This window comes from Elgaria multicarinata, chromosome 16, assembly GCF_023053635.1.
Source record: "Elgaria multicarinata webbii isolate HBS135686 ecotype San Diego chromosome 16, rElgMul1.1.pri, whole genome shotgun sequence".
Classification (NCBI taxonomy): Eukaryota; Metazoa; Chordata; class Lepidosauria; order Squamata; family Anguidae; genus Elgaria; species Elgaria multicarinata.
The window spans coordinates 22848754-22869548 of record NC_086186.1 but is presented as its reverse complement, the minus strand read 5'-3'; the positions used below and the strand labels follow the sequence as shown (position 1 = coordinate 22869548).

Genomic DNA, 20795 nt, shown 5'->3' with positions numbered 1-20795 from the left:
AAGCGCTTTAAAGCAGTAGTGTAGATCTGGCCCAGAAGAAAAACCCTGCCCTTCACAAAACGGTGAATAAGAATCTTCACTTGTGAAATGACAACCCAAGTAGCAATTAGTATACTCAGTAATACGAAACTTCAATCATCTTTAAATGTTCAAATTAGGAGAACCAACCTACAATTTAAAAGTGGCTTTCCAACTCCTATGCCTTTGCAGGAACAGGAGCATGAAACAGTGATGTTAAAAAAACAACCACCCCTCTGTAATCTGATGTCCGGCTGACCTAAATAATTACTTTTTAAAATAGATGAATACTTTCTTGTTGGTTTTGAAATGGACTTGCCTCTATTTCAGGAAAGACCACAGGCTGACAACTGTAAACGTATGTTCTTAGTTCTGCTGCAGCTGTTGCTAAACCATGTGATTAATTTAAAACCCTCCTGAAGCAGCAAGCAGTAACATGAAATTAGTGATCCCTTGAACGTTATTAAAAAAAGAAATTTTAGTCCTTTGGAATAAAGTTGGTTTTCCCTAGGGATGTATGAGAAATTAGTTTCAGTTCATTTTTGCTGATTATTATTACTATTATTATTAACATTTATATACCGCCCCATAGCTGAAGCTCTCTGGGCAGTTTACAAAGTTAAAAACAGTGAACATTAAAAAGAAATATACAAAATTTAAAACCTTAAAAAGCATAAAACACAAACAAAAACAGACAATATCCATTTAAAAACAACTATTCTGGGGGTCAGTTAAAGAACTCAGCATATGCTGTTAAATGCTGTTAAATGCCTTGGAGAAGAGAAAAGTCTTGACCTGGCGCTGAAAAGATAACAATGTTGGTGCCAGGTGAGCCTTGATGGGGAGATCATTCCATAATTGAGGGGCCACCACTGAAAAGGCCCTCTCAGTTTGCTCATTTCGGAACAAGCATTTCTGAGCTTACAATGTGGTTAGCGGATCCCCCGAAAAGTCGTTTGACAGGTTGCGAACATTTGAAAAATGCTCATTAAAAAACACGTACTTTTGAAAAACATGCATAAATACACTTTAATCAGTGGGAAAAGATTGTGTAGATTTCAATGATGTCCACAGCTGATGTGTACAATGAAATATTTTGCTGATGTGCACATCCCTAGATTTCCTTTTGTCATTTCGTTTTGGATTCTAAAACACCCCATTAAGCCTGGTCTTCCCACCTGCAGATGCTTCTTAGAGACAGCATCATATGGAGAAATAATTGCAATTTTCTTCTAAATGACATTGATCTTCATTTTGGGGACTGCGTTTTGATTCCTGAGTGGGGATGAATGGACTCTCCTCTATCCAGATCGCTGGGTTCTCACCAAGCCCCTCAGTGGCTGCCGGACCCTGCTCACCGCCACACCACCCAGGTGATCCATGAGCGCCTGACAAGACCCAGCTACCGGATCCAGATTCCACTGGACTCCACACACCCTTTCAGACTCCCACAACATCCATATTCCCGAGGGCAACATTTGGAGAGAGATTCAGATCCTTTTCTCACATATCTGGTGAACATCCAGGTTAACAGGGAGAGAGCCTTTTCTGTGGTGGCCCCCTAATTATGGAATGATCTCCTCGATGAGGCCCACCTGTCTGCTGCCAACATTGTTATCTTTTTGGTGCCAGGTCAAGACTTTTCTTTTATCTCAGGCATTTAACAGCATATGTGGAGTTTTAACTGACTCCAGAACTATCTTTGGCCTGGCTGAGTTTTAAAATTGTTTTACATGTTAGCTGCTTTTAAATTTTGTATATTGATTTTTTTAATGTTCAGCCTTTTATTCTTTGTAAGCCACCCAGAGAGCTTTGGCTATGGGGTGGTATATAAATGTAAATAACAACAACAACAACAACAACAACAACAACAATAATAATAATGTGGAGAAGGATTCTAAACACTTTGTTCACCACTAGTAAACCTGTATTCCTGGATGGCTAAATTAAAATGATGTGGGATTATTATTATTATTATTATTCCATTATTTTATGTGTTCATTTAATTTTTTATATATGCATCATTTTATTGAGCATCAATGTATATGGGGCATTACAGTTTAATGCAAGCAAAAAAGGGCACAAACTTCCCCCAAGGTTTGTAAAATCTAATTTAGACAGTGAAGAGAACAACAAACCAAGAGGTTAGAAGGAAAGGGATACAAGTTATGAGTCCCTTGATTTACGATTGTATTTTTATGCCCAGGTGCTTGTGGGATTTCCTGCCTCGGGTGTCAAAATAACTTGCCCCCTGCCCCACCCTTGGATACTTTGATTCTTGACTTGGTTGGGGAGCATTTGTTGTCCCGCCTCAGGCAGCAAGACGTCATGGGCTGCCTCTCCCTAATGCCTCTCTCAAACCTTTCAAGCCAGGACAACCAGGCGATTAGTTTGTTGTGATCTTTCCAACCTAAGGAAGGCGAGCGTAGCATTTTTCCTCAGGCCAAGGGGGAGAAAACTGTCCCGGGAACCGCTCCCAGCTTCAGAGGGGAAGGAGAAGGAGTTGCAATTGTCATGCAGAATTCTTTCTAGATGGGGTGATGAGGAGCACGGAATAGGAGTGAATGACAGCGGTGATGGGTTGGAGACAGTCTAAATGAAAATGGGGGAGTGAGGAGGAAAAAAAAGCATTGGAGACCAGTCGTGACAGCTCCAGGTTTTTGAGGGCCTTGGCCAAGACACCCAGAACTTCAGTGAGCCTAATATCATGTCTAACCCTGCTCTTCCTGGGTTGGAAGAAGGTGTTTCAAGTGATCAATCAGACTCTGAAGTAGAGGAGTCAGCGCCAGAAACATGCCAAGCTATACCAGTGGGGGAAAAAGCCCTCATGGGCTCTTCACCAGTTGGGAGTGAACCCTCTCCAGAGCTTATCTCCTCAAGGACAAACAATACACAGACAGTGGGAAGCCAAGAGCACAGACAGGTTAGCCAATCCTAGAGTACGCTGCACTGCAGACTAAAACAAGCGGTGCTAAAGGAAGTCAAGAGAAAGTTGGCCCGGCTGGCATCCCATCAGAAGCTGCATCACAACCAGTCTCTCTGAAATTAAGGAAAGGGCTTTCCATTCTTCTGGAAAAGACAATTGTCTCACTTAGTTTGCATAGTTTTGCGTAGGAGGAAGTTCCTAGTGATTAGACTCTCTTCAGGTGGGAATTACTTAGCAGGCCTTGTCATTGTCTCCCAAGAAGGCAGGAGATCTTGGGAAAACACGACACCTACATTGGCATGCCATCATTGTCATCAGCTGTTCTTGCTCTTCCTCTTCTTCCTCATTTTTGTTACCACTTGCCTGCTTGACAGGCAGAGAGCCAGGAACTGAATAGACCATGGCTTCGACTGCTCCTTCTAACCACCACCACCTTTGTCTGGGCCTGAACCAGGGGCAGGTGAACAAGTAGGTTGCAATGATGAAGAGGAGGAGCTACTGCAGGGGGCTCTTGTCAGTAGCCCCCTGATAAAGTGTGGACCCTGGCCCGGTGCCCAATCATGCCTACCCTTGACACCAGCTTTGGAGACAAGACAAGCTGAGAGACTCGAAAGTGGATGAGCTATGACCAATTATTTACAAAGCCACATTGATGGTGCGGATGGTTGTATTGTATTGTTTTACATGGTATGGTTTTATTGAGTCTTTATTGTAGATTTGTGATTTTTAACCACAGGATTTGAATGTTCTTTATGTGGTGTGATGTATTTTATAAAGGTTGTTTGCTGCCCTGGGCTGTTTTTGAGGAAGGGCAGGATATCAATCAATCAATCAATCAAATATCATTTCAGAATGTCTTCTCCCATATCTACCTCTCAAGTGCCTGTAGTTGTTGTAAAGCGATCCCTCACTACTCTTACGAAGTCAGCAATTGTCACCCCATATTTCTGTCCTAGCCTGGCCTGCAATGGTTTTCAAGAGCCGTTGCCTACAAATTTTGCAGGGGAACGTGTTCAAGTGCCTTAGACTACATGAGATAGGAAGTCTCCCCTGCCTCCCACCACATTTTCTCCTTACGAAATCATGTGTTGCAGAACAGACATCCCTAGCTCTATGAAGGCCCGCGGGCCAGGCAACTCAAAGCCAAGTAATGCATTTGAGACAGCCAAACGTCACATGGTATAGTCTTCTTGGGATTGCACCACTGCAGAATACAAGGGAACTACTATGTCACAGTGCAATGCGATGCATATCTAGTCAAAAGTAAGTCCCACTAAGTTTAAGTCCTATTAAGATAAGTGCATGTAGGATTTCAGCGTGAATGCTAGCCTATGTTAAAAAGCAAAAAGGACACTCCCTTCACATAGAGAATTAGCAAGTCAAGGAGAGAGCTAAATTCAAACTCTTCTCCGCACATGTTAGTGTTTTGCAAGCAAGGAGTGTTTACAATAATTATAACCTTGGTCTTCATTCTGAAGTGGTACCAACCCTAGGAGGGAGGCACCATATAATTCTCCCCAAACATGTAGATCATATTCTTCTGAACCCCTGGTTCTTCCATAGCTAAAACTCACCACCACACCTGGAACCCATACGTCTTGCACGTACATACACAGCTCTCCATAAAAGATATTCTGGGGCATAATTTAAGCATTGTAATAATATATTCATAAGTTAATGCTAGTTTAGGGCACAGGATCAAAGCTTGAAAACTACATTCAAAGCAGAGATTTGGCTTCGAGGGTCCATCATCCAATCTGTGCCTTTTGAAAGGGATTTTATTTTATTTCGGGTTGAATCTTTTCTTTTCTTTTTTAAATGCAAATCCTCATTCAGCAGCTGCAAAAATATAACCATATTTTGTCATGCTGGCTTTCTCTCTTGACAAACAGATATTAAATTGCTTTAAGCAGATCCCAACTTTAAAACAACTATAAATATAATGTGTGTGCTAATAAGCCATTTTACTTTGCGGTTTGACAGTAAATGTAATGCCTTATAGCAAAAAGCCAAATTAATAAATCCCCCTGCCCCCCCACCAAGGGCAATGTGCTTAAATCCTGGCACACATGCCAAAATTAACATTCTGGTTTCTTTTAGAGACAGCTGTTCATCCTGCCATGCTAGCTGAAGGAGAAGAGACACTGGCCCAGTCTGCACGTAATGACAACCCATGGGCTGCTTAAGACATAGGCTGTTGGGGCCCAGCAGCAGGGAATGAGCAAGTGCACTGCCTCCCCGCATGCTTGTCACTTCTGCTTTCAATTAACAACCCAAGAATCCCGTTGTTCAAATTTGGAAACTCTGGGGTGTTTAAGTGTTAAACAACCTAGAATTAACCCATGGTTTGTTGTTGAGTACAACCCAGTACAACTCCCAGCATCCCCCCAGCCAGCCATAGTGGCTGGGAATATTGGGCATTGTAGTCCGTTACTTCGGAGGGACACCAGGTTGGGGAAGTTTGAGCTAGAGGAAACTAAGATTAATCTCCTTGGTAAAGAACTGTACCATGCCAACAGCACAGAAATGAATTGGTCAGGATGGGCTTTGGTTAGACACAGGGCCAGCCCTACCATTAGGCAGAGTGAAGCAGTTGCTTCAGGTGGCAGTTGTTGGGAGACGGCAGCAAGGTCCTGGAGGAGAGACCTGTGTGACATACAGCCTGTCCTGTGCCCCCTAAATGGGCCTGCTGCCTTCAGGTGTAATGGAAGGTGCTATTCCATTGTCAGTGTTGAAGTAGGATTCAACTGCCACCCCAGTAGGCTTTTGTACATCCAATGGGAGGGGACACCATCTTGTGCTTTACCTCAGGCAGCAAACTGTCTTGGGCCACCACTGGTTAGACAAGAATAGGAGAACATTTTCATAATTGCAATTGTTAACTCAAGGTTTGTTAACTCAAGGAAGTACTCTGTGTTTCAAAAGCCCATTCTGTCCATTAGAACTCAATGGGTCCCCTGGAGCACTGGACTGACACGGAACTACTGCCTGCAAGATAGAAATGGTTCCCTGACATAGGCTAGTTTAAGGTGCTGGCTGAGGAAGTTGGAAGCTCTTGGGTTCCTTGGTGGAAAAAAGGAGGCATATAAATGCAATAATAATAATAATAAAAATCCTTCCACCATTCCACGTTGAAATGAAGATGAGAGGTTGGCCAATACAAAAGCTGAACATCGATACCAGGCTAGTTTTTAGGAGTGGCAGAAATTGCTTGTGCCCACTCGTCACTGCTGCAATGTGCCCCCTGGTCACCCTGGCTGTCGAAACCATGCACTCTCTCCTCTCCGGTGTATTTATTTATTAATTATTATCTATCTATATATAAAATGCTTAGGCATGTTTCCATAAAGGCTTCAGCTGATACAGGTTGCTAAGCAACAGTAACACTGTGTAACGTCAGCTGATACAGGTTGCTAAGCCCCTCGCCCGACTCCTCCTGGCTTTCCAAGGTAATCCAACCCCCCTTTCTGCCTCTTCGCTTCCCCCCCACACACAAAGGGGGCAGCACCATGGTCCGGAGCATGAGCGAGGCACGGCTGGGGCCCTTGGTGGTGGGGTGGGAGGCCGCTTGCCTGCTGTGAGCCCAGGCCCCGGCCTAATCTCATGCAAGCTGGGCGGGCGGCCCAAGGCTGACAGGAACTCTGGGGAGAGGGGGACACCTGCTCCCCTCCCCCCAACCTCCCTGCCCCCCAGGTCTGCAAGACAGCGCTGTATCGGCAGCCTCCAAGCAGCCTGCGCCCCCGTGATGATATTTAATTAATAAACTTTAAGATATGCTACAACGGCAGATGTTACACCGGGTACAGCTAGTTATTATATATTCTTATTAGTTTTCATCTATATATATATATACTCACACACACACACTATGCAGTAAACTTTTTACAACCAAAAGTTATAGTGAAATTACTTTCCTTTCAAGTTTCAGCTTTTATCCCCTTACCCTATTCCCTGTCCGTCTCACATAGATTGCCCCATTTCTCTTTCTAAGATGGCACATCATTTTTCTTTATCTCTTCCATTTTATTTCATATATTTTTATAGCACTACTTCTTTTCAGGAGTCCCAGAGAGTCCTATAGGCTTCTGCCAGAGTCGTTCAATTCTTTTCTTTCTTCATATATTCTATATATTTTTGCTAATCCTTCTTAAAATCATCTCTTTGTTTTATTCTTCTTTGAAATTGTAAGTTCTGTACACCCCGGTGTTAATGGCAGCTTCCATCAACACAGCAGGGGAAAGTGCATAATTTTCGGAGCTTCCAGAAATCGCGCACTTCAGCCCACTGTGTCAATGGCGGCCATAAAGGCCCCATTAACGCAAGGGTAAATTGTGCTCTGCCCCCTGCTGTATTAATGGTGGCCGCCATTAACACGGGGTGTGGAGTGCACGATGTCAGCAGACAGGGCGGGGTAGCTTGTGAGGGCCTCATGAGCAGTCGGGCACAGGTCAGTGCTCGCACCAGGTGCGTCCACCTGGAACCAGGGGGCTGGACACTGGGGTGTGGGTGTCGGCCTCCCAGACCCGGTCAGACATTCACGAAAACCCTACTAGTTTTGAATCCAGTCACAACTTCAGGAACGAAATGAGCACCTACCATGTTCATCACGGTGAGAATGAACCTTTGGGCAGCGTCAGCCCCGTGGTACTGGACCATATCTGAGTCTGCCACCACCAGCGTTTCCACGGTGTATTCATTTGTGAGTCGAATAGCATTCCTTCGTTCTCTCCAGTCATTGGTAAGCTTGGTCTTCTTTTGCCTCTTCTTTTCTAGAAAGGAAAGAACATATTCAAAGGCCCCTTCTAGCAACATCATCATTTTTTCCTTCGATGCTTGAGCTCAGCGGTGGAGAACCTCCTTTCGCCCAAGGGCTGGATTCAATTTTGGAGAAGCTCTTGGGGGGGCACACTCCAGCAGTGGGTGGGGCCGAAAGCAACATGGGCGGGGGCAAAAGCATAAAATATACCAGCCTATTATTGCTTAAAGCTCTTACTGCCAAGAACTAAACCTTAGGGGAGGCATTTCTACCTTTGAGAATGGAGGGGAAAACTGCATGAAAGATCCGGAAACCAGACAATTGGTGATTGCAAAATAAGGGGGTGGGACAACCCCCCAGAGGGCTGGATTTGGTTCCTGGGGTTGTTTGGGACTGTATTCTCTCATATGAGCCTGCCTGGGTTTTAAAATCTTCCAAGGAAGCCCTTCTGTTGGTCCTACCTCCATCAGAGTTCTATTAGTTGGGGACATGAGAAAGGGCCTTCTTGGTGGCTGCTCCCAGCCTCTGGAACTCCCTGCTGAGGGAGGCTAGGTTGGCTCCCTCTCTGTTGTCCGCTGGCAAGCAAAGACATTTTTATTCAGGCAGGCCGGAGGCATATAATCTGATCATTGCTGGAAAGGGTTTTAATTAGTGGATGCCGTTTGTTTCGTTTAATGTTATAGTTTTAATTGTGCTTCCATTGTATTTGTTTTTATGGTTGATTTAATTAATTTGCTTTATTCTTGGCCTTGAGGGCCATTTTTTTGATGGAAAGGTGGGATATAAATCAAATACATACATACATGTGTATGTATTTGGGCAAGTGAATTTAGAGAATATCACATCATAAATTATATTTTTGTTAGATAGATTGATTACATTTTTATACTGCCCAATAGCAGAGGCTCTCTGGGCAGTTCACAATAAAAACCATAAAGTACAACATGAAAAGATGCAATACAAAACATTAAAAGTGTAAAACTACCACGTAAAACCCAGCAGCAAACCATCTTTTAAAAGTGTTTGGAAGTCTTTCGTTAGTAAAACGCAACCAATAAAATGCACTGAATTGCATCTGATAGACTAAACCCCGTAATTAAAAATAGGTTCAGGGGCTAACCCTGGCTTAGACTCTGTAGTTCTGCTTACAATGTGATTCTTCAATAGGATTTCATTAGTACCCAAGATTTAATTTTTCTGGACCAAGAGAACCAATCACCTATGGCACCGTCTTTCACTTTGCAAAACGGGCAGTTTCTGTTTAGCTGCACAAAAGTTAAAAGACCACAGAGCGAAAGCTTTGGAAATAAACCTTCTGCAGCTTGGAGATCTTGATTTGCAGAGTTTATACTGTGATGATCCCAGTTTTTCCACAGGCTGTTTACTAGTTCTCTTACATAAGATAGCCTGAATTTCCCCTTCCTAACCAGAGTAGCAAAGCATTCTTTGCCTCAAAACAAACTGTCTACTTCTCTTAAATAAATCTCTTAAATAACAACAACTTGTCAGGACCCAAAAGCATGATGGGGGAGCAGTACAAAGTTGTAACATGGGCCCCGTCTCTCACACACTACAATCTTCGCCCATATACAAAATCACACAAATTACGAAACAATTATATTTTACTTCTGAAAGTATCAGGTTTTTACATTTCTGAAAGCCCATCATGGCTCGGAATGAGCGAACAAGCAATATTCAAAATCTCTACATTTCTCTGAACATTGTCTTGTTGCTCATCTCATGCCTGATTCCCATTTCTGCTCACTTTGCACGAACGGGAAACGTGCACCAATCGAGCATGACTGAACGGGAGATTTGCACAAATCTCCTGAAAAATGCACAAATTTCTCCCTAATTTGCGCAAATTTCTTCCACAGACAAAAGTGGGGCTGACTCAGTCTACTGAGGAAATGTGCGCAAATCGAACTTGGAATTGGGAACGAGACAAACGTGAGTACCTGTTCGATAATTGGAGAATATTTTTGAGAGACACATGTTCAGGGCTAAGTTTGAATGGAGCATGACTGCATGTTTTGCAAGCAAATCCGAAATTTTTGTACCTCCCTAATCAGGTCCTATGCTGGGGCTTCTCTATCATGCCTCAAAGGTGGCAATAGTGCATGTGCTCCCCTCTGGACCTAATTATTATAGTGCTTTGTCCATCTGCAGCCCCTCCCCACTGCCTATACACAAGGGACTCTGGGACTAGTAGTTCTTGAGAGAGCGTGCAACATAGGAAAGCAGAAATCTTTCTTTGAAATGATGTCCTAACTGCAGAAGCACACCTCTCCGTTCTAAAGATGAGTCTGAGTCAGCAATTCAGTCTTCAGAATTTAGGGTGGCCATGTGTCCTCTTTTACAGAAGATAGTCCTCTCTATTTAAAGCACTGCCAGGGGACTGTCCTTCATTTGAAGCACTATGGTGTCCAATTCCAGTTTAAAGAGAAAGAACCATAAGAACTCTTGCCCATCAACCCTTAGGACAACAGGTGGAACAAGCAGGTACACAAAAGTCAACTGGTTACAGTCTTCCACAATATGGTGAGATGCACTGCATTTCAATTTCATTTATTTATTTCATTTTTATACCGCCCAATAGCCGAAGCTCTCTGGGCGGTTCACAAAAATTAAAACCATGAAGAGCATAATAAAACAACCAACAATTTAAAAACACAAATACAAAATACAATATAAAAAGCACGAGCAGGATAAAAACACACAGCAAAAATTGATATAGGTTAAAATATGAAATTAAAACAGCAGAGTTTAAATTTAAGTTAAATTCGGTGTTAAAATACTGAGAAAATAAAAAGGTCTTCAGCTGGCAACGAAAGGAAAACAATGTAGGCGCCAAGCGAACCTCTCTGGGGAGCTCGTTCCACAGCTGGGGTGCCACAGCAGAGAAAGCCCTCCTCCTAGTAGCCACCATTATAATAGGAAAGGAAAGGAACCTTTAGTGCAAAGCACTTGAGTCATTACTGACTCCTAGAGGGACGCCTGCTTTCGCTGACATTTTCTTGGCAGACTTCGTAGCGGGGTGGTTTGCCATTGCCTTCCCCAGTCATGGTTCCCTTTCCCCCAGCTAGCTGGGTACTCATTTTACCAACCTCGGAAGGATGGAAGGCTGAGTCGACCTGAGCCGGCTGCCTGAGAACCAGCTTCCGCTGGGATCGAACTCAGGCCGTGGGGAGAGTTTCGGCTGCAGTAACTGCCGCTTACCACTCTGCGCCACACGAGGCTCTGTCAATTATAATAATTATTTCTAAATTTGTATATGCAGGTTTTATGCAAATCTATGCCCTCTTTTAGTCTTTTTTTTGGGGGGGGGTGACGCATTTCCTTCTTCTTCTTTTTAGTCCATTCATAAGCAGCCATTCTGCCAATCATAAGTAGCTAACCTGCTTCTGATTGGCTCCAGCAAATCACACACGTTCTGGACAGCAGGCCCATAGAGACAGGAAAATAAGTTTCCTTAAACATTCTCAAGCCTAATTTTAGCTTCAGTTCCCCCCTCCCCTTTCATGGTAATGGGGTTGCAGCTTGGCTCAGGTGCTCTGGATCTCAAGGCAGCAGTAAAGTGTACCCTTTTTTGTGGGGTACTGATTGCATTGATGGATTCGATTGTATCAATTTGATTGATTGATTTGCATTGCACTCCACCTTTCTGCACTCAATGCAGAAATGGCACTCAAAGTGACCTAACATCATAAATAAAACTTGATTAAAGAATAAAGCAATGCATTAAAACGCAATTAAAACAGACCTTCTGCAATTGGTACCAGCCCCTTTGCTTGTTCATATCTCCATTCTATCTCACCAGTGTGTGCACATTCATTCACGTCCAGGCCCTCCTCTCTCAAGTTCTCTGGCAGCCGTTCTGCTATATTGCTTTTCTGCCTGAGGCACCAGCTATCACCACTCGGTATTGCTTTCTTCTCCCCCCACCCCCTTCCTAAACTGAAACAACAGATGAAAAATGGGAGCCCCCAACCCTCACCTTTCTCCTGAAAAAGAACACACACACACACACACACACACACACACACACAAAACCACAAAAAAAACCCACCCTCAAACAAAGAGCAATTACACACAAGGTGGAAATACCCTATCGAGATAAAGATCAGCCATCTACGCGCAGGAAAAAAGAAGAAGTTAGTCTTAATTTTGAGATGATAATGAATAGTAGCAAGTTTTGCATTGGTGGCTAAAATCCCACTGGGCTTGCCTGGGCAAACCCCCATCCATCTGCACAGTCTGTGCATGTGTGTTCAAAAACAGGATGCAGATTACTATTAAGCCATACATACCACCCGCCCCATTCCCAAAGGCTTAGGGTGGGTATCAGCAATTTTCTATAAAATTGAAAGGAATATAGGAATATATATATATATATATATATATATATATATATATATATATGGGTTTTTTTATTTTTCCAATACTTAATCATACATCAATAAAATAAGAAAAAAATAACATAATACATAAATGTTGAATAACCTTAATAGCATATTTTCTAGTTTAACCTGTTAACATAATCATACTTAACATAAAAGTGCACCCGCCACCAGGGGATCTTATTCCTCGTTCCAAAATCCCATTGTTTCTTCTGGAGGTGGTTTCCTACTCCCCTTAGATAAAACATATTCTAGGAACTGTTTCCATATTCCCTCAAAATCATTCGTTTTAGTTATTCCTCGTCTCACTTTTATATTACATGTTCATTTATCATTAATAGCAATATCCCAAATCTCTTTATACCAATCTTCTATATGGTGATCCCCTTGAACCTTCCAGTTCCTAGATATCATTAACCTTGCTGCCGTCAGCAAATTCGTTATCAATTCTTTTGTCTCTTTATTACAGTTTAATTCTCCATATAATGATAACAATGCCACTATAGGTGTCTCTTCAATCTCCATTCCTACAATTTCATTTATCTCATAGTTGAAAGTTGAAAGGATTCTATCTACACACGGTCTGCAATCTGGTCCCATCAGAACTCATTAGCAAGACCTGCCCCATCCAAATCACTGCCAGAACCAGTTTGTCCAAAGTTAAGGGGGAGCAAGGCAGATTTCCAGTCAGCCAAAGCACGTCCGCTAGTTGCTCAGGCTGACTATCAAACCTGACCTGGAAGATTTGATAAGGATCATCGAGTATCTTCCAACTCATTTTGGCCTATCAAGTTCGTTTTAAGCTCGTTTCTCTACAGTTCCTTCCTTTAGATACAGCTGGGTAGTGGCACATATGTGGATTCCCACCAAATATCCCTCAGGTCAGCAGCTCAAGACAGACTAAAGCAGGCATGGCCTGCAGCCCACATATGGTCCCTCATTACCCTGCGAAATCGGGGAAAGAAAAAAAGGCATCTGTAGTGGCTATGGAGTGCCAAAAGGGTTAAAATTAGCTTGTTTGAAGCTACATTTGAGCCTGTGACAAAATCACCCGCTACTTCAGTTAATCTGCTTTGTTATATTAATATGAATATTTTGTTTTTCATAGAGTGGCCGTATGAATAGGAGGACAGGGCTCCTATATCTTTAACAGTTGTATAGAAAAAGGAATTTCAGCACATGTCAGAGGAGGGCCAGGATCTCTTCTCGATCCTCCCAGAGTGCAGGACACGGAATAACGGGCTCAAGTTAAAGGAAGCCAGATTCCGGCTGGACATCAGGAAAAACTTCCTAACTGTTAGAGCAGTGCGACGGTGGAATCAGTTACCTAGGGAGGTTGTGGGCTCTCCCACACTAGAGGCCTTCAAGAGGCAGCTGGACAACCATCTGTCAGGGATGCTTTCGGGTGGATTCCTGCATTGAGCAGGGGGTTGGACTTGATGGCCTTATAGGCCCCTTCCAACTCTACTATTCTATGATTCTATATGTATGCATGCAGCACCTGGTAAAATTCCCTCTTCATCACTTCAGTTAAAGCTGCAGGAGCCCTGCCTAGTGTCACCAGAAGCCCAAGAGGGCAGGGCTTTGTTGTTCCTCACCAGATGATGCAAGTGTGAAGAGAGTTCTGTGGAACGTTTCAAAACGTTCCTTCAGTCACTTGTCTTCTCCTTCCTCCTTCTCCTTCCAGCCTATTCTCCATGGCTAAAACCTTCCGTTCTCTTTCCTTTTATTAAAAAGAAAAAAGAAAAGGAAGGATGGTCCTCCCTGCCTCATAACCCAGAGAAACCACAATTAAGTAGGGCTGCAGCTGGATACAAGTAAAAAATGCTTTGTTTTGTTTTTTTAAAAATTATAATCTGCGCCTTTATTTTGGCATGAAAAATGTCAAATAAAAAGAAAGGAAGAAAGCCAGAAAACTCAAGCTTTTACCTTTGTTTCCTTGCTTCTGTTGGAAAATGAAGCTAATTGAAGGTCAAGGAGGGAGAGAGAAAATAATTTTTGTGAACCGCCCAGAGATCTTTGGCTATTGGGCGGTATAAAAATGTAATAAATAAATAAATAAATAATCCTCGTGCATTGGGCTCTGAGGAGGGGGTGCTAAAGCCGTAGCACTCTGGTGTCTTCATTTGCTAAGCAGCTGGTCTGCAAGGATATGAGTTCATAAATTGCCCAGAATTAGCAGTGGTTACTTTGTACCTGCTCATACTAGGGTGACCATATGAAAAGGAGGACGGGGCTCCCGTATCTTTAATAGTAGTGATGAAGAGGGAATTTCAGCAGGTGTCATTTGTAGGCCTGCAGCACCTGGTGAAACTCCCTCTTCATCACAATAGTTAAAGCTGCAGGAGCCTTGCCCTCTTTTGTATCTGGTCACTCTACAAAAGAGGGCAAGGCTCCTGCAGCTTTAACTGTTCTGATGAAGAGGGAGTTTCACCAGGTTCTGCAGGCCTACAAATGACACCTGCTAAAATTCCCTATTATTATTTTATTATTTATTATTATTATTTATTATTATTAGTATTAGTATTAGTATTTACATTTATATTCTGCCCCATAGCCGAAGCTCTCTGGGCAGTTTACAAAGATTTTCTAAACTGTTAAAGATACAGGAGCCCTGTCCTCCTTTTCATATGGTCACCCTAGCTGATACAATACTATGAAACTATGGTTGTACAAACCACAGATGGTCCAGTTCTTTACAAACTGGGGCAGGAAGTGGAGGAGAGGTTCTGGTGAGCTCTTAGCTCACCCCAACACCCTAACCATGGCTCACCACACCAGCATCAGCACAGTGTTCTTCACCAAAGACCACTGGTGGCTTAAGAGCTCCTAATCACTCCCTGCCCCCCTCTGTCTTTCATGCCAGTAGCTCTTCACTCACATTAGGAGCTGTATAGTTTGCTTTAGTGGCAGGCAGGCAGGCAGGCAGGCTGCTGTGATCTGGGCTACTGGAGAAGACTTCAAGGGTGGGGAGTCAGGACACCTGTCGTTCATCAGCTGTAAGGTGGGTTGGAACGGGGAGAGGAGAACATAGGAGCCGTCGGCCAATTAGCTATGATAAGGGAGGAGCCCAAAAGGCAAGGGAGAAGGTGATTGGCTAGCTGCACCGGTCCACTGCGCAGGTGCTGAAGATGGAGGGGAAATTGAATGCACAGGCAAGAGAGTCTGCAACGTGGACCTGCATTGGGAGATTTTGCAGCACTGAGTAGAGCAGAGCACTCTCAGTGATGAGAAAAGTGCCTTCCTAATCCAAGGACCAAGTGAGCTGTTTGGAATTTGGGAACCTGCGGGATGACTGGCTGGTGACGGCCCTTCTGCTCAGAGGGTGTGGAAGGAGATGCAGAGGAGATGCCCGAAAAGGCATTGAAGGTGGCGGCTCCAATTTCGGTGGAGCTGTGAATCCATTCTGGGTTTTAGTTTGAACTAGCCAGAACTCTAAAGGAGCTGTCCAAGGTGCAGAAGGTTCAGCACCATGAATAGCTCCTTGAGAGTTCTGGCTCAAGCCTGGAGCGGATTTAGCACCCTGCCTCCAACCTCCACTGCCTGAAGGGAAAGCATCTGCCGCTTCTATGAACGGGCAGACTCCGCCGTGTTGCCCCCAGTGCAGTATAACAAGTAGTCTCCAGTGTAATCCCTAGTAATATAAGCAAATACCAGGCAGCAGATTTGCTGAGTAAGGAGCTGCCAATTTACACAGCCAAGCCAGAGTATTAAGCTCCCACCAGCCCTGCAAGTTCAGCATTCTTCTACCATGAAATGGAGAGAGGCAGAGGGGTGTCTCTACTGGGGATAAATCAAGACATGCTCTCACATGGCTTAAGAACACCTAGCAATCAGAAGGGCTGCAGCAGGGATGAGTAACGACTGCCCCGAGTTGCCAAATCTACCCACCCACCCTGCGCGCACACACACACACACACACACACACACACACACACACACACACCTCAAGAGATATGTGTGTAGGAAGAGATCGGTGCAGGTCTGGAACCTGTCGGGAGTCCATTGTGAGGTTGCAAGGACAGCGTCATGGATAGGCATGGTTGGGCACCTGCTGAGGGCCCACGCCCCAGTAGGGGCCCAAAGACAAGAGCCCTCTGGAGTTACTTCTCTTCACTATTGCAACCTACTTGTTCACCTGCATCTCTCTGGACTGGCTGCCTAGAACCAAGGCCAGAATCAAAGGTAGGGATGGTTGGGCACCTGCTGAGGGTCCATGTCCCAGTAGGAGCCCAATGACAAGAGTCCCCTGGAGTTGCTCCTCCTCCTCAGTATTGCCTCCTGCATCTTCACCTGCCTCTTGCTCTGGCCTGGACAACAGTAGTGGTGAGAAGGAGGACAAGAAATGTCACTGCATCCTTGCTCCCTGGTTCTCTGCCGGCCAAGCAAGGAAGGGGTAGCCATGATGAGAAAGAGGCAGAAGAGCAAGAGCAGCTGGTGGGAATGGCAGTGAGAAGGTAGACTCCCTGCTGGAGGAAGGCTTACCGAGACTGACTTGCCCAGGATCACTTCTCGATCATCCCAGATGGCAGGACACGGAATAATGGGCTGAAGTTACAGGAAGCCAGATTCCGTCTGGACATCAGGAAAAACTTCCTGACTGTTAGAGCAGTATGACAATGGAACCAGTTACCTAGGGAGGTTATGGTCTCTCCCACACTAGAGGCCTTCAAGAGGCAGCTGGACAACCATCTGTCAGGGATGCTTTAGGGTGGATTCCTGCATTGAGCAGGGGGTTGGACTTGATGGCCTTATAGGCCCCTTCCAACTCTACTATTCTATGATTCTATGAAGACTATCTAGTAAGTTCTTGGCAGAAGTATGGTTAAGCCAAGCATCTAATGCTTTGGCTCTCCCCTCCCCTTCCATTTTATCTTCAGAACAACCTTGTGGATAGATTAGGCTGAGAGATGGTGACTTGTCTAAGATCATCTGCTGACCCTCATGGCAAGTGGACATTTGAGCCAACACTACCCACTACACCACACGGGTTCTTCCAATTGCCCCCACAGGAGTTGTATTGTGTGGCAAATTACATGTTAAGCACATGGGACACTATCTGCAGAATGATGCAAAGAATACAAAATATTGTGCTTCATCCCCAAGTTCTTAATAGTCATGGTGGTTAAGCCAGAAACCTGGGCTGTGTTCAGAAGACACCTTAAACCACAACTTTAACTATGGTGAATAAGGCTTTTGGCTTTATTCACCATGGTTAAAGCTGTGGTTTATGGTGTCTTCTGAACACAGCCCAGGTTTCTGGCTTAACCACCGTGGTTAAAGCCATCGTCTGATATGCCAGCTGCTCCCCTTCCTAGAGTCGGAAGACCTAAAGACGGTAGTGCACGCACTGGTAACTTCGAGGCTCGACTTCTGCAATGCGCTCTACATAGGGCTACCTTTGTGCCTAGTCTGGAAACTTCAACTAGTTCAAAATATGGCAGCCAAGCTGGTCACTGGTACACCTAGGGGTGACCACATTACACCAGTCTTACAATCTCTTCACTGGCTGCCAATTAGTTTCCGAGCAAAGTATAAAGTGTCGGTTATCATATTTAAAGCCCTACATGGTTTGGGTCCAGGCTACCTGCGGGATCGCCTTCTCCCATACAATCCTCCCCGCACACTCAGGTCCTCTGGGAAAAATCTACTTCACCTAACAAAAACTAGATTAACAACTGTTACCCAGAGGACCTTCTCTTCTGCTGCTCCCAGACTGTAGAATGGCCTGCTGGAGGAGACTCGTCAACTTAACAGTCTACTATCATTCAAGAAAGCTGTAAAGATTGATCTCTTCAGGCAGGCCTATCCAGTGGAATTTTAAGACATTTTTAGGATGTTTTTAACAATGTATATTATGTTTTCATTCAGTTTTATGTATTTTACTGTTTATTGTTGTTCCCTGCTTCAATCAGGATGGAGAGGCAGGTAAGAAAAATTATAATTATTAATTATTATTATTATTATTATTTATTTATTTATATAGCACCATCAATGTACATGGTGCTGTACAGAGTAAAACAGTAAATAGCAAGGCCCTGCCGCATTATTATTATTATTATTATTATTATGGTGTCTTCTGAACAGGGCCAAAGTGTCCCATAATAAAAGACCAAATGGGATTTGGGGAGAAGGAAGTTGTTCGAAAGCTTACCTTCCTGTTATTAAATTTTAAATGAATTAGTATGGGGTAAAGGATCATCAGGTGGGCATGCGGGATGGTAGACAGCCTGTAACTTTTTGAGTTTGCAATTTATCTAACAAAAGCTGTCATAAAAAATGCACTTGTTAATATTTCAACAGATACTTCCTAATATGGGATAACAGAGTTTTCATGGCATTGCTCACTATTTTTAGCATGCACAGTCTTTGGCCATAACAATGGGGTTTTCAAGCCAAGTTAAACCTTCAGGAGAGAAAAAAAATAACATGGTGGAGTGACGATCATTAAAGGTACAGGGGAGAAAAATCCAGAGCCAGAATAACATGTGGTTAGAATTTATAACTCATGGGGCCCACAGTTGATACCTGAACATGTGTACTTAGCTCCCAGGTAAAAACACAGCTAAATACTAAAACCACTATGGGAGTTTTAAATCCTAGTTTTCTGGTTAAAGAACACGTGACAATCCAGCAGAAATGGAGTGATAGGCCAATATATTAAGAAAGCTGTCCTATGCCCCCTGGGAGAGTCTCCTAGGGACAAAAGGGTGCTGCTAAGTTCCCCCTCCAAGGTTGTAGACACTGTTGCAACCTCAGTATCAGGAACCAAAATGGGGATTTCCCCCATTCCAATCCTTTGCAGCTGACACAAAGAGCACCATGGCAGCTTCCTCACCTGACCTCAGGTGAGGATGCAAATGAGGATTTATTGTTTCTGGCTACCAAAACAGGCAAGAGGAAAAAGGAGTATCTCAAAACATAAGTTTATTTTAAGGAGCATCTAAGAAACTCTCGTACAACAACCTACAAGCCTCTGGAATTGCCCAGGTGATGGGACTTTGGGGCAAACCTTTAAGTTACCAAAAGTGAAGGGTGGTGGCTACAGTGTCAGTGGGGTGGTAAATCCACTCCAGGTTTCAGTCAGAACTCTAAAGGAGCCATCTGAAGGAGCTAAAGGAGTGTCACTGAAGTATAAACTGTTATCATTACAGCGGGCAAGTGCCAAAGATCCGCCGATCCTCGCACCTAGATGTGCTCAGAAGAGTGTGCAGTGGAATGCCATCAGAAAGGAGAAGGGAGAGTAAAGAGGGCTGGTCTGGATCTACACTACTGCTTTATAGTGGTATTGAAGCGCACTGATAACTGTTGGGGCACAATCCACATACTGCTTTCATAGGGCCCATTCAGAAGACACCCTAAACTATGGCTTTAACCATAGTGGTTAAGCCAGAAAGCCAGGCTGTGTTCAGAAGACACCTTAAACCATGGCTTTAACCATGGTGAATAAAGCAAAAGGCCTTATTCACCATAGTTAAAGCTGTGGTTTAAGGTGTCTTCTGAACACGGCCCGGCTTTCTGGCTTAACCACTGTGGTTAAAGCCATGGTTTAAGGTGTCTTCTGAAAAAGCCCACCTTAAACCATGGCTTTAACCACAGTGAAGAAGGCTTTTTTGCTTTATTCACCATGGTTAAAGCCGTGGTTTAAGGTGTCTTCTGAACGGGGCCAATGTGTTATATCCGGCTTTTTATTCCACATTCTTAATGATTTGTCACAAGGTGTAGAACTGGCCCTGGATATCTGCCAGCACACCACAGGATTTTGGAGCGTTCCAATGTTGGAGTGCTCCATCCTATCGGATGGCCTCGGAGAAGTCCTGTGCGCATTTTATAATCTATTTCTCAACTAGTTTAATTACTACAGAATTATTTACAGAACTGTTAAACTGTTTGCTTGGTTACTGCAGTTGAATATGGGCACAATACTATTGTCCATAGGAGATGGAGGGCAGTCTGTGGACAGAGAAAGAGGTCTGCCTTTGCCACCTCCCTATTGTGGGCATGGAAGCCATTACTGCCTTTGCTACTTACTCCACTGCTGATGTGCTGATGGACTATAATAGGAAAACCCGGGGTCATCCCATAAAAGGAAGGACTGGTAATGGCCACCAATTCGGATTGCTTTAAAAGTATGAGTTCCTGGAGGAGAAGGCTATCAGTGGCTACTAGTCCAGAAGGCTATGTGCTGCCTCCACTATCAGAGGCAGTAAGCCTATATACAACAGTTGCTGGAGAACATGGATGGGACGGTGCTGTTGTACCGTGTCCTACTTGTAGGTCCTTGGCCATACTGATGGGCCACTGTGTGAATAGAGTGCTGGACTAGGTGGACCCTTGGTTGGATCCAGCATGGCTCTTAAGTTATAAACTTTCAACGAAGCCTGTTCCAAAGAGAAGCCTATTTTAAACTTTAAAAAAAGCATTAGGTTCCCTAGGATGGACAGACATTGATAGTGTTTATATTTGTTTATATGGAGGGTATGTTAAATTCAGTTTTAAAAAAGAAAAAAAGAGGTAACTTCATTGTAATACATTCCTATCTCTCTGTGGAGTATGACTCCAGGCTTCGAGTGAAGAATGTGGTGCACTTGAGCCAAATTTAAGACAGTTACACATTTTGAGAAATTTATGAGCTTGGTGTCATAAGCATGAAATTATCATCTTTCTTCTCAATACGATTTGCCTTGTTTTGTGG

General features: G+C 43.8%; 1 protein-coding gene across 1 annotated transcript in view; it reads right to left on the bottom strand.

Annotated features, from left to right (window-relative positions):
- The window catches only part of ADAMTS17 (ADAM metallopeptidase with thrombospondin type 1 motif 17), a 199083-nt gene that overhangs the window by 157087 nt on the left and 21201 nt on the right, over positions 1-20795 (bottom strand). The window contains exon 4 of the mRNA XM_063142170.1: positions 7541-7713. Within this exon, the coding sequence (XP_062998240.1) occupies positions 7541-7713 (173 nt within the window). The remainder of the gene's footprint in view (positions 1-7540; positions 7714-20795) is intronic.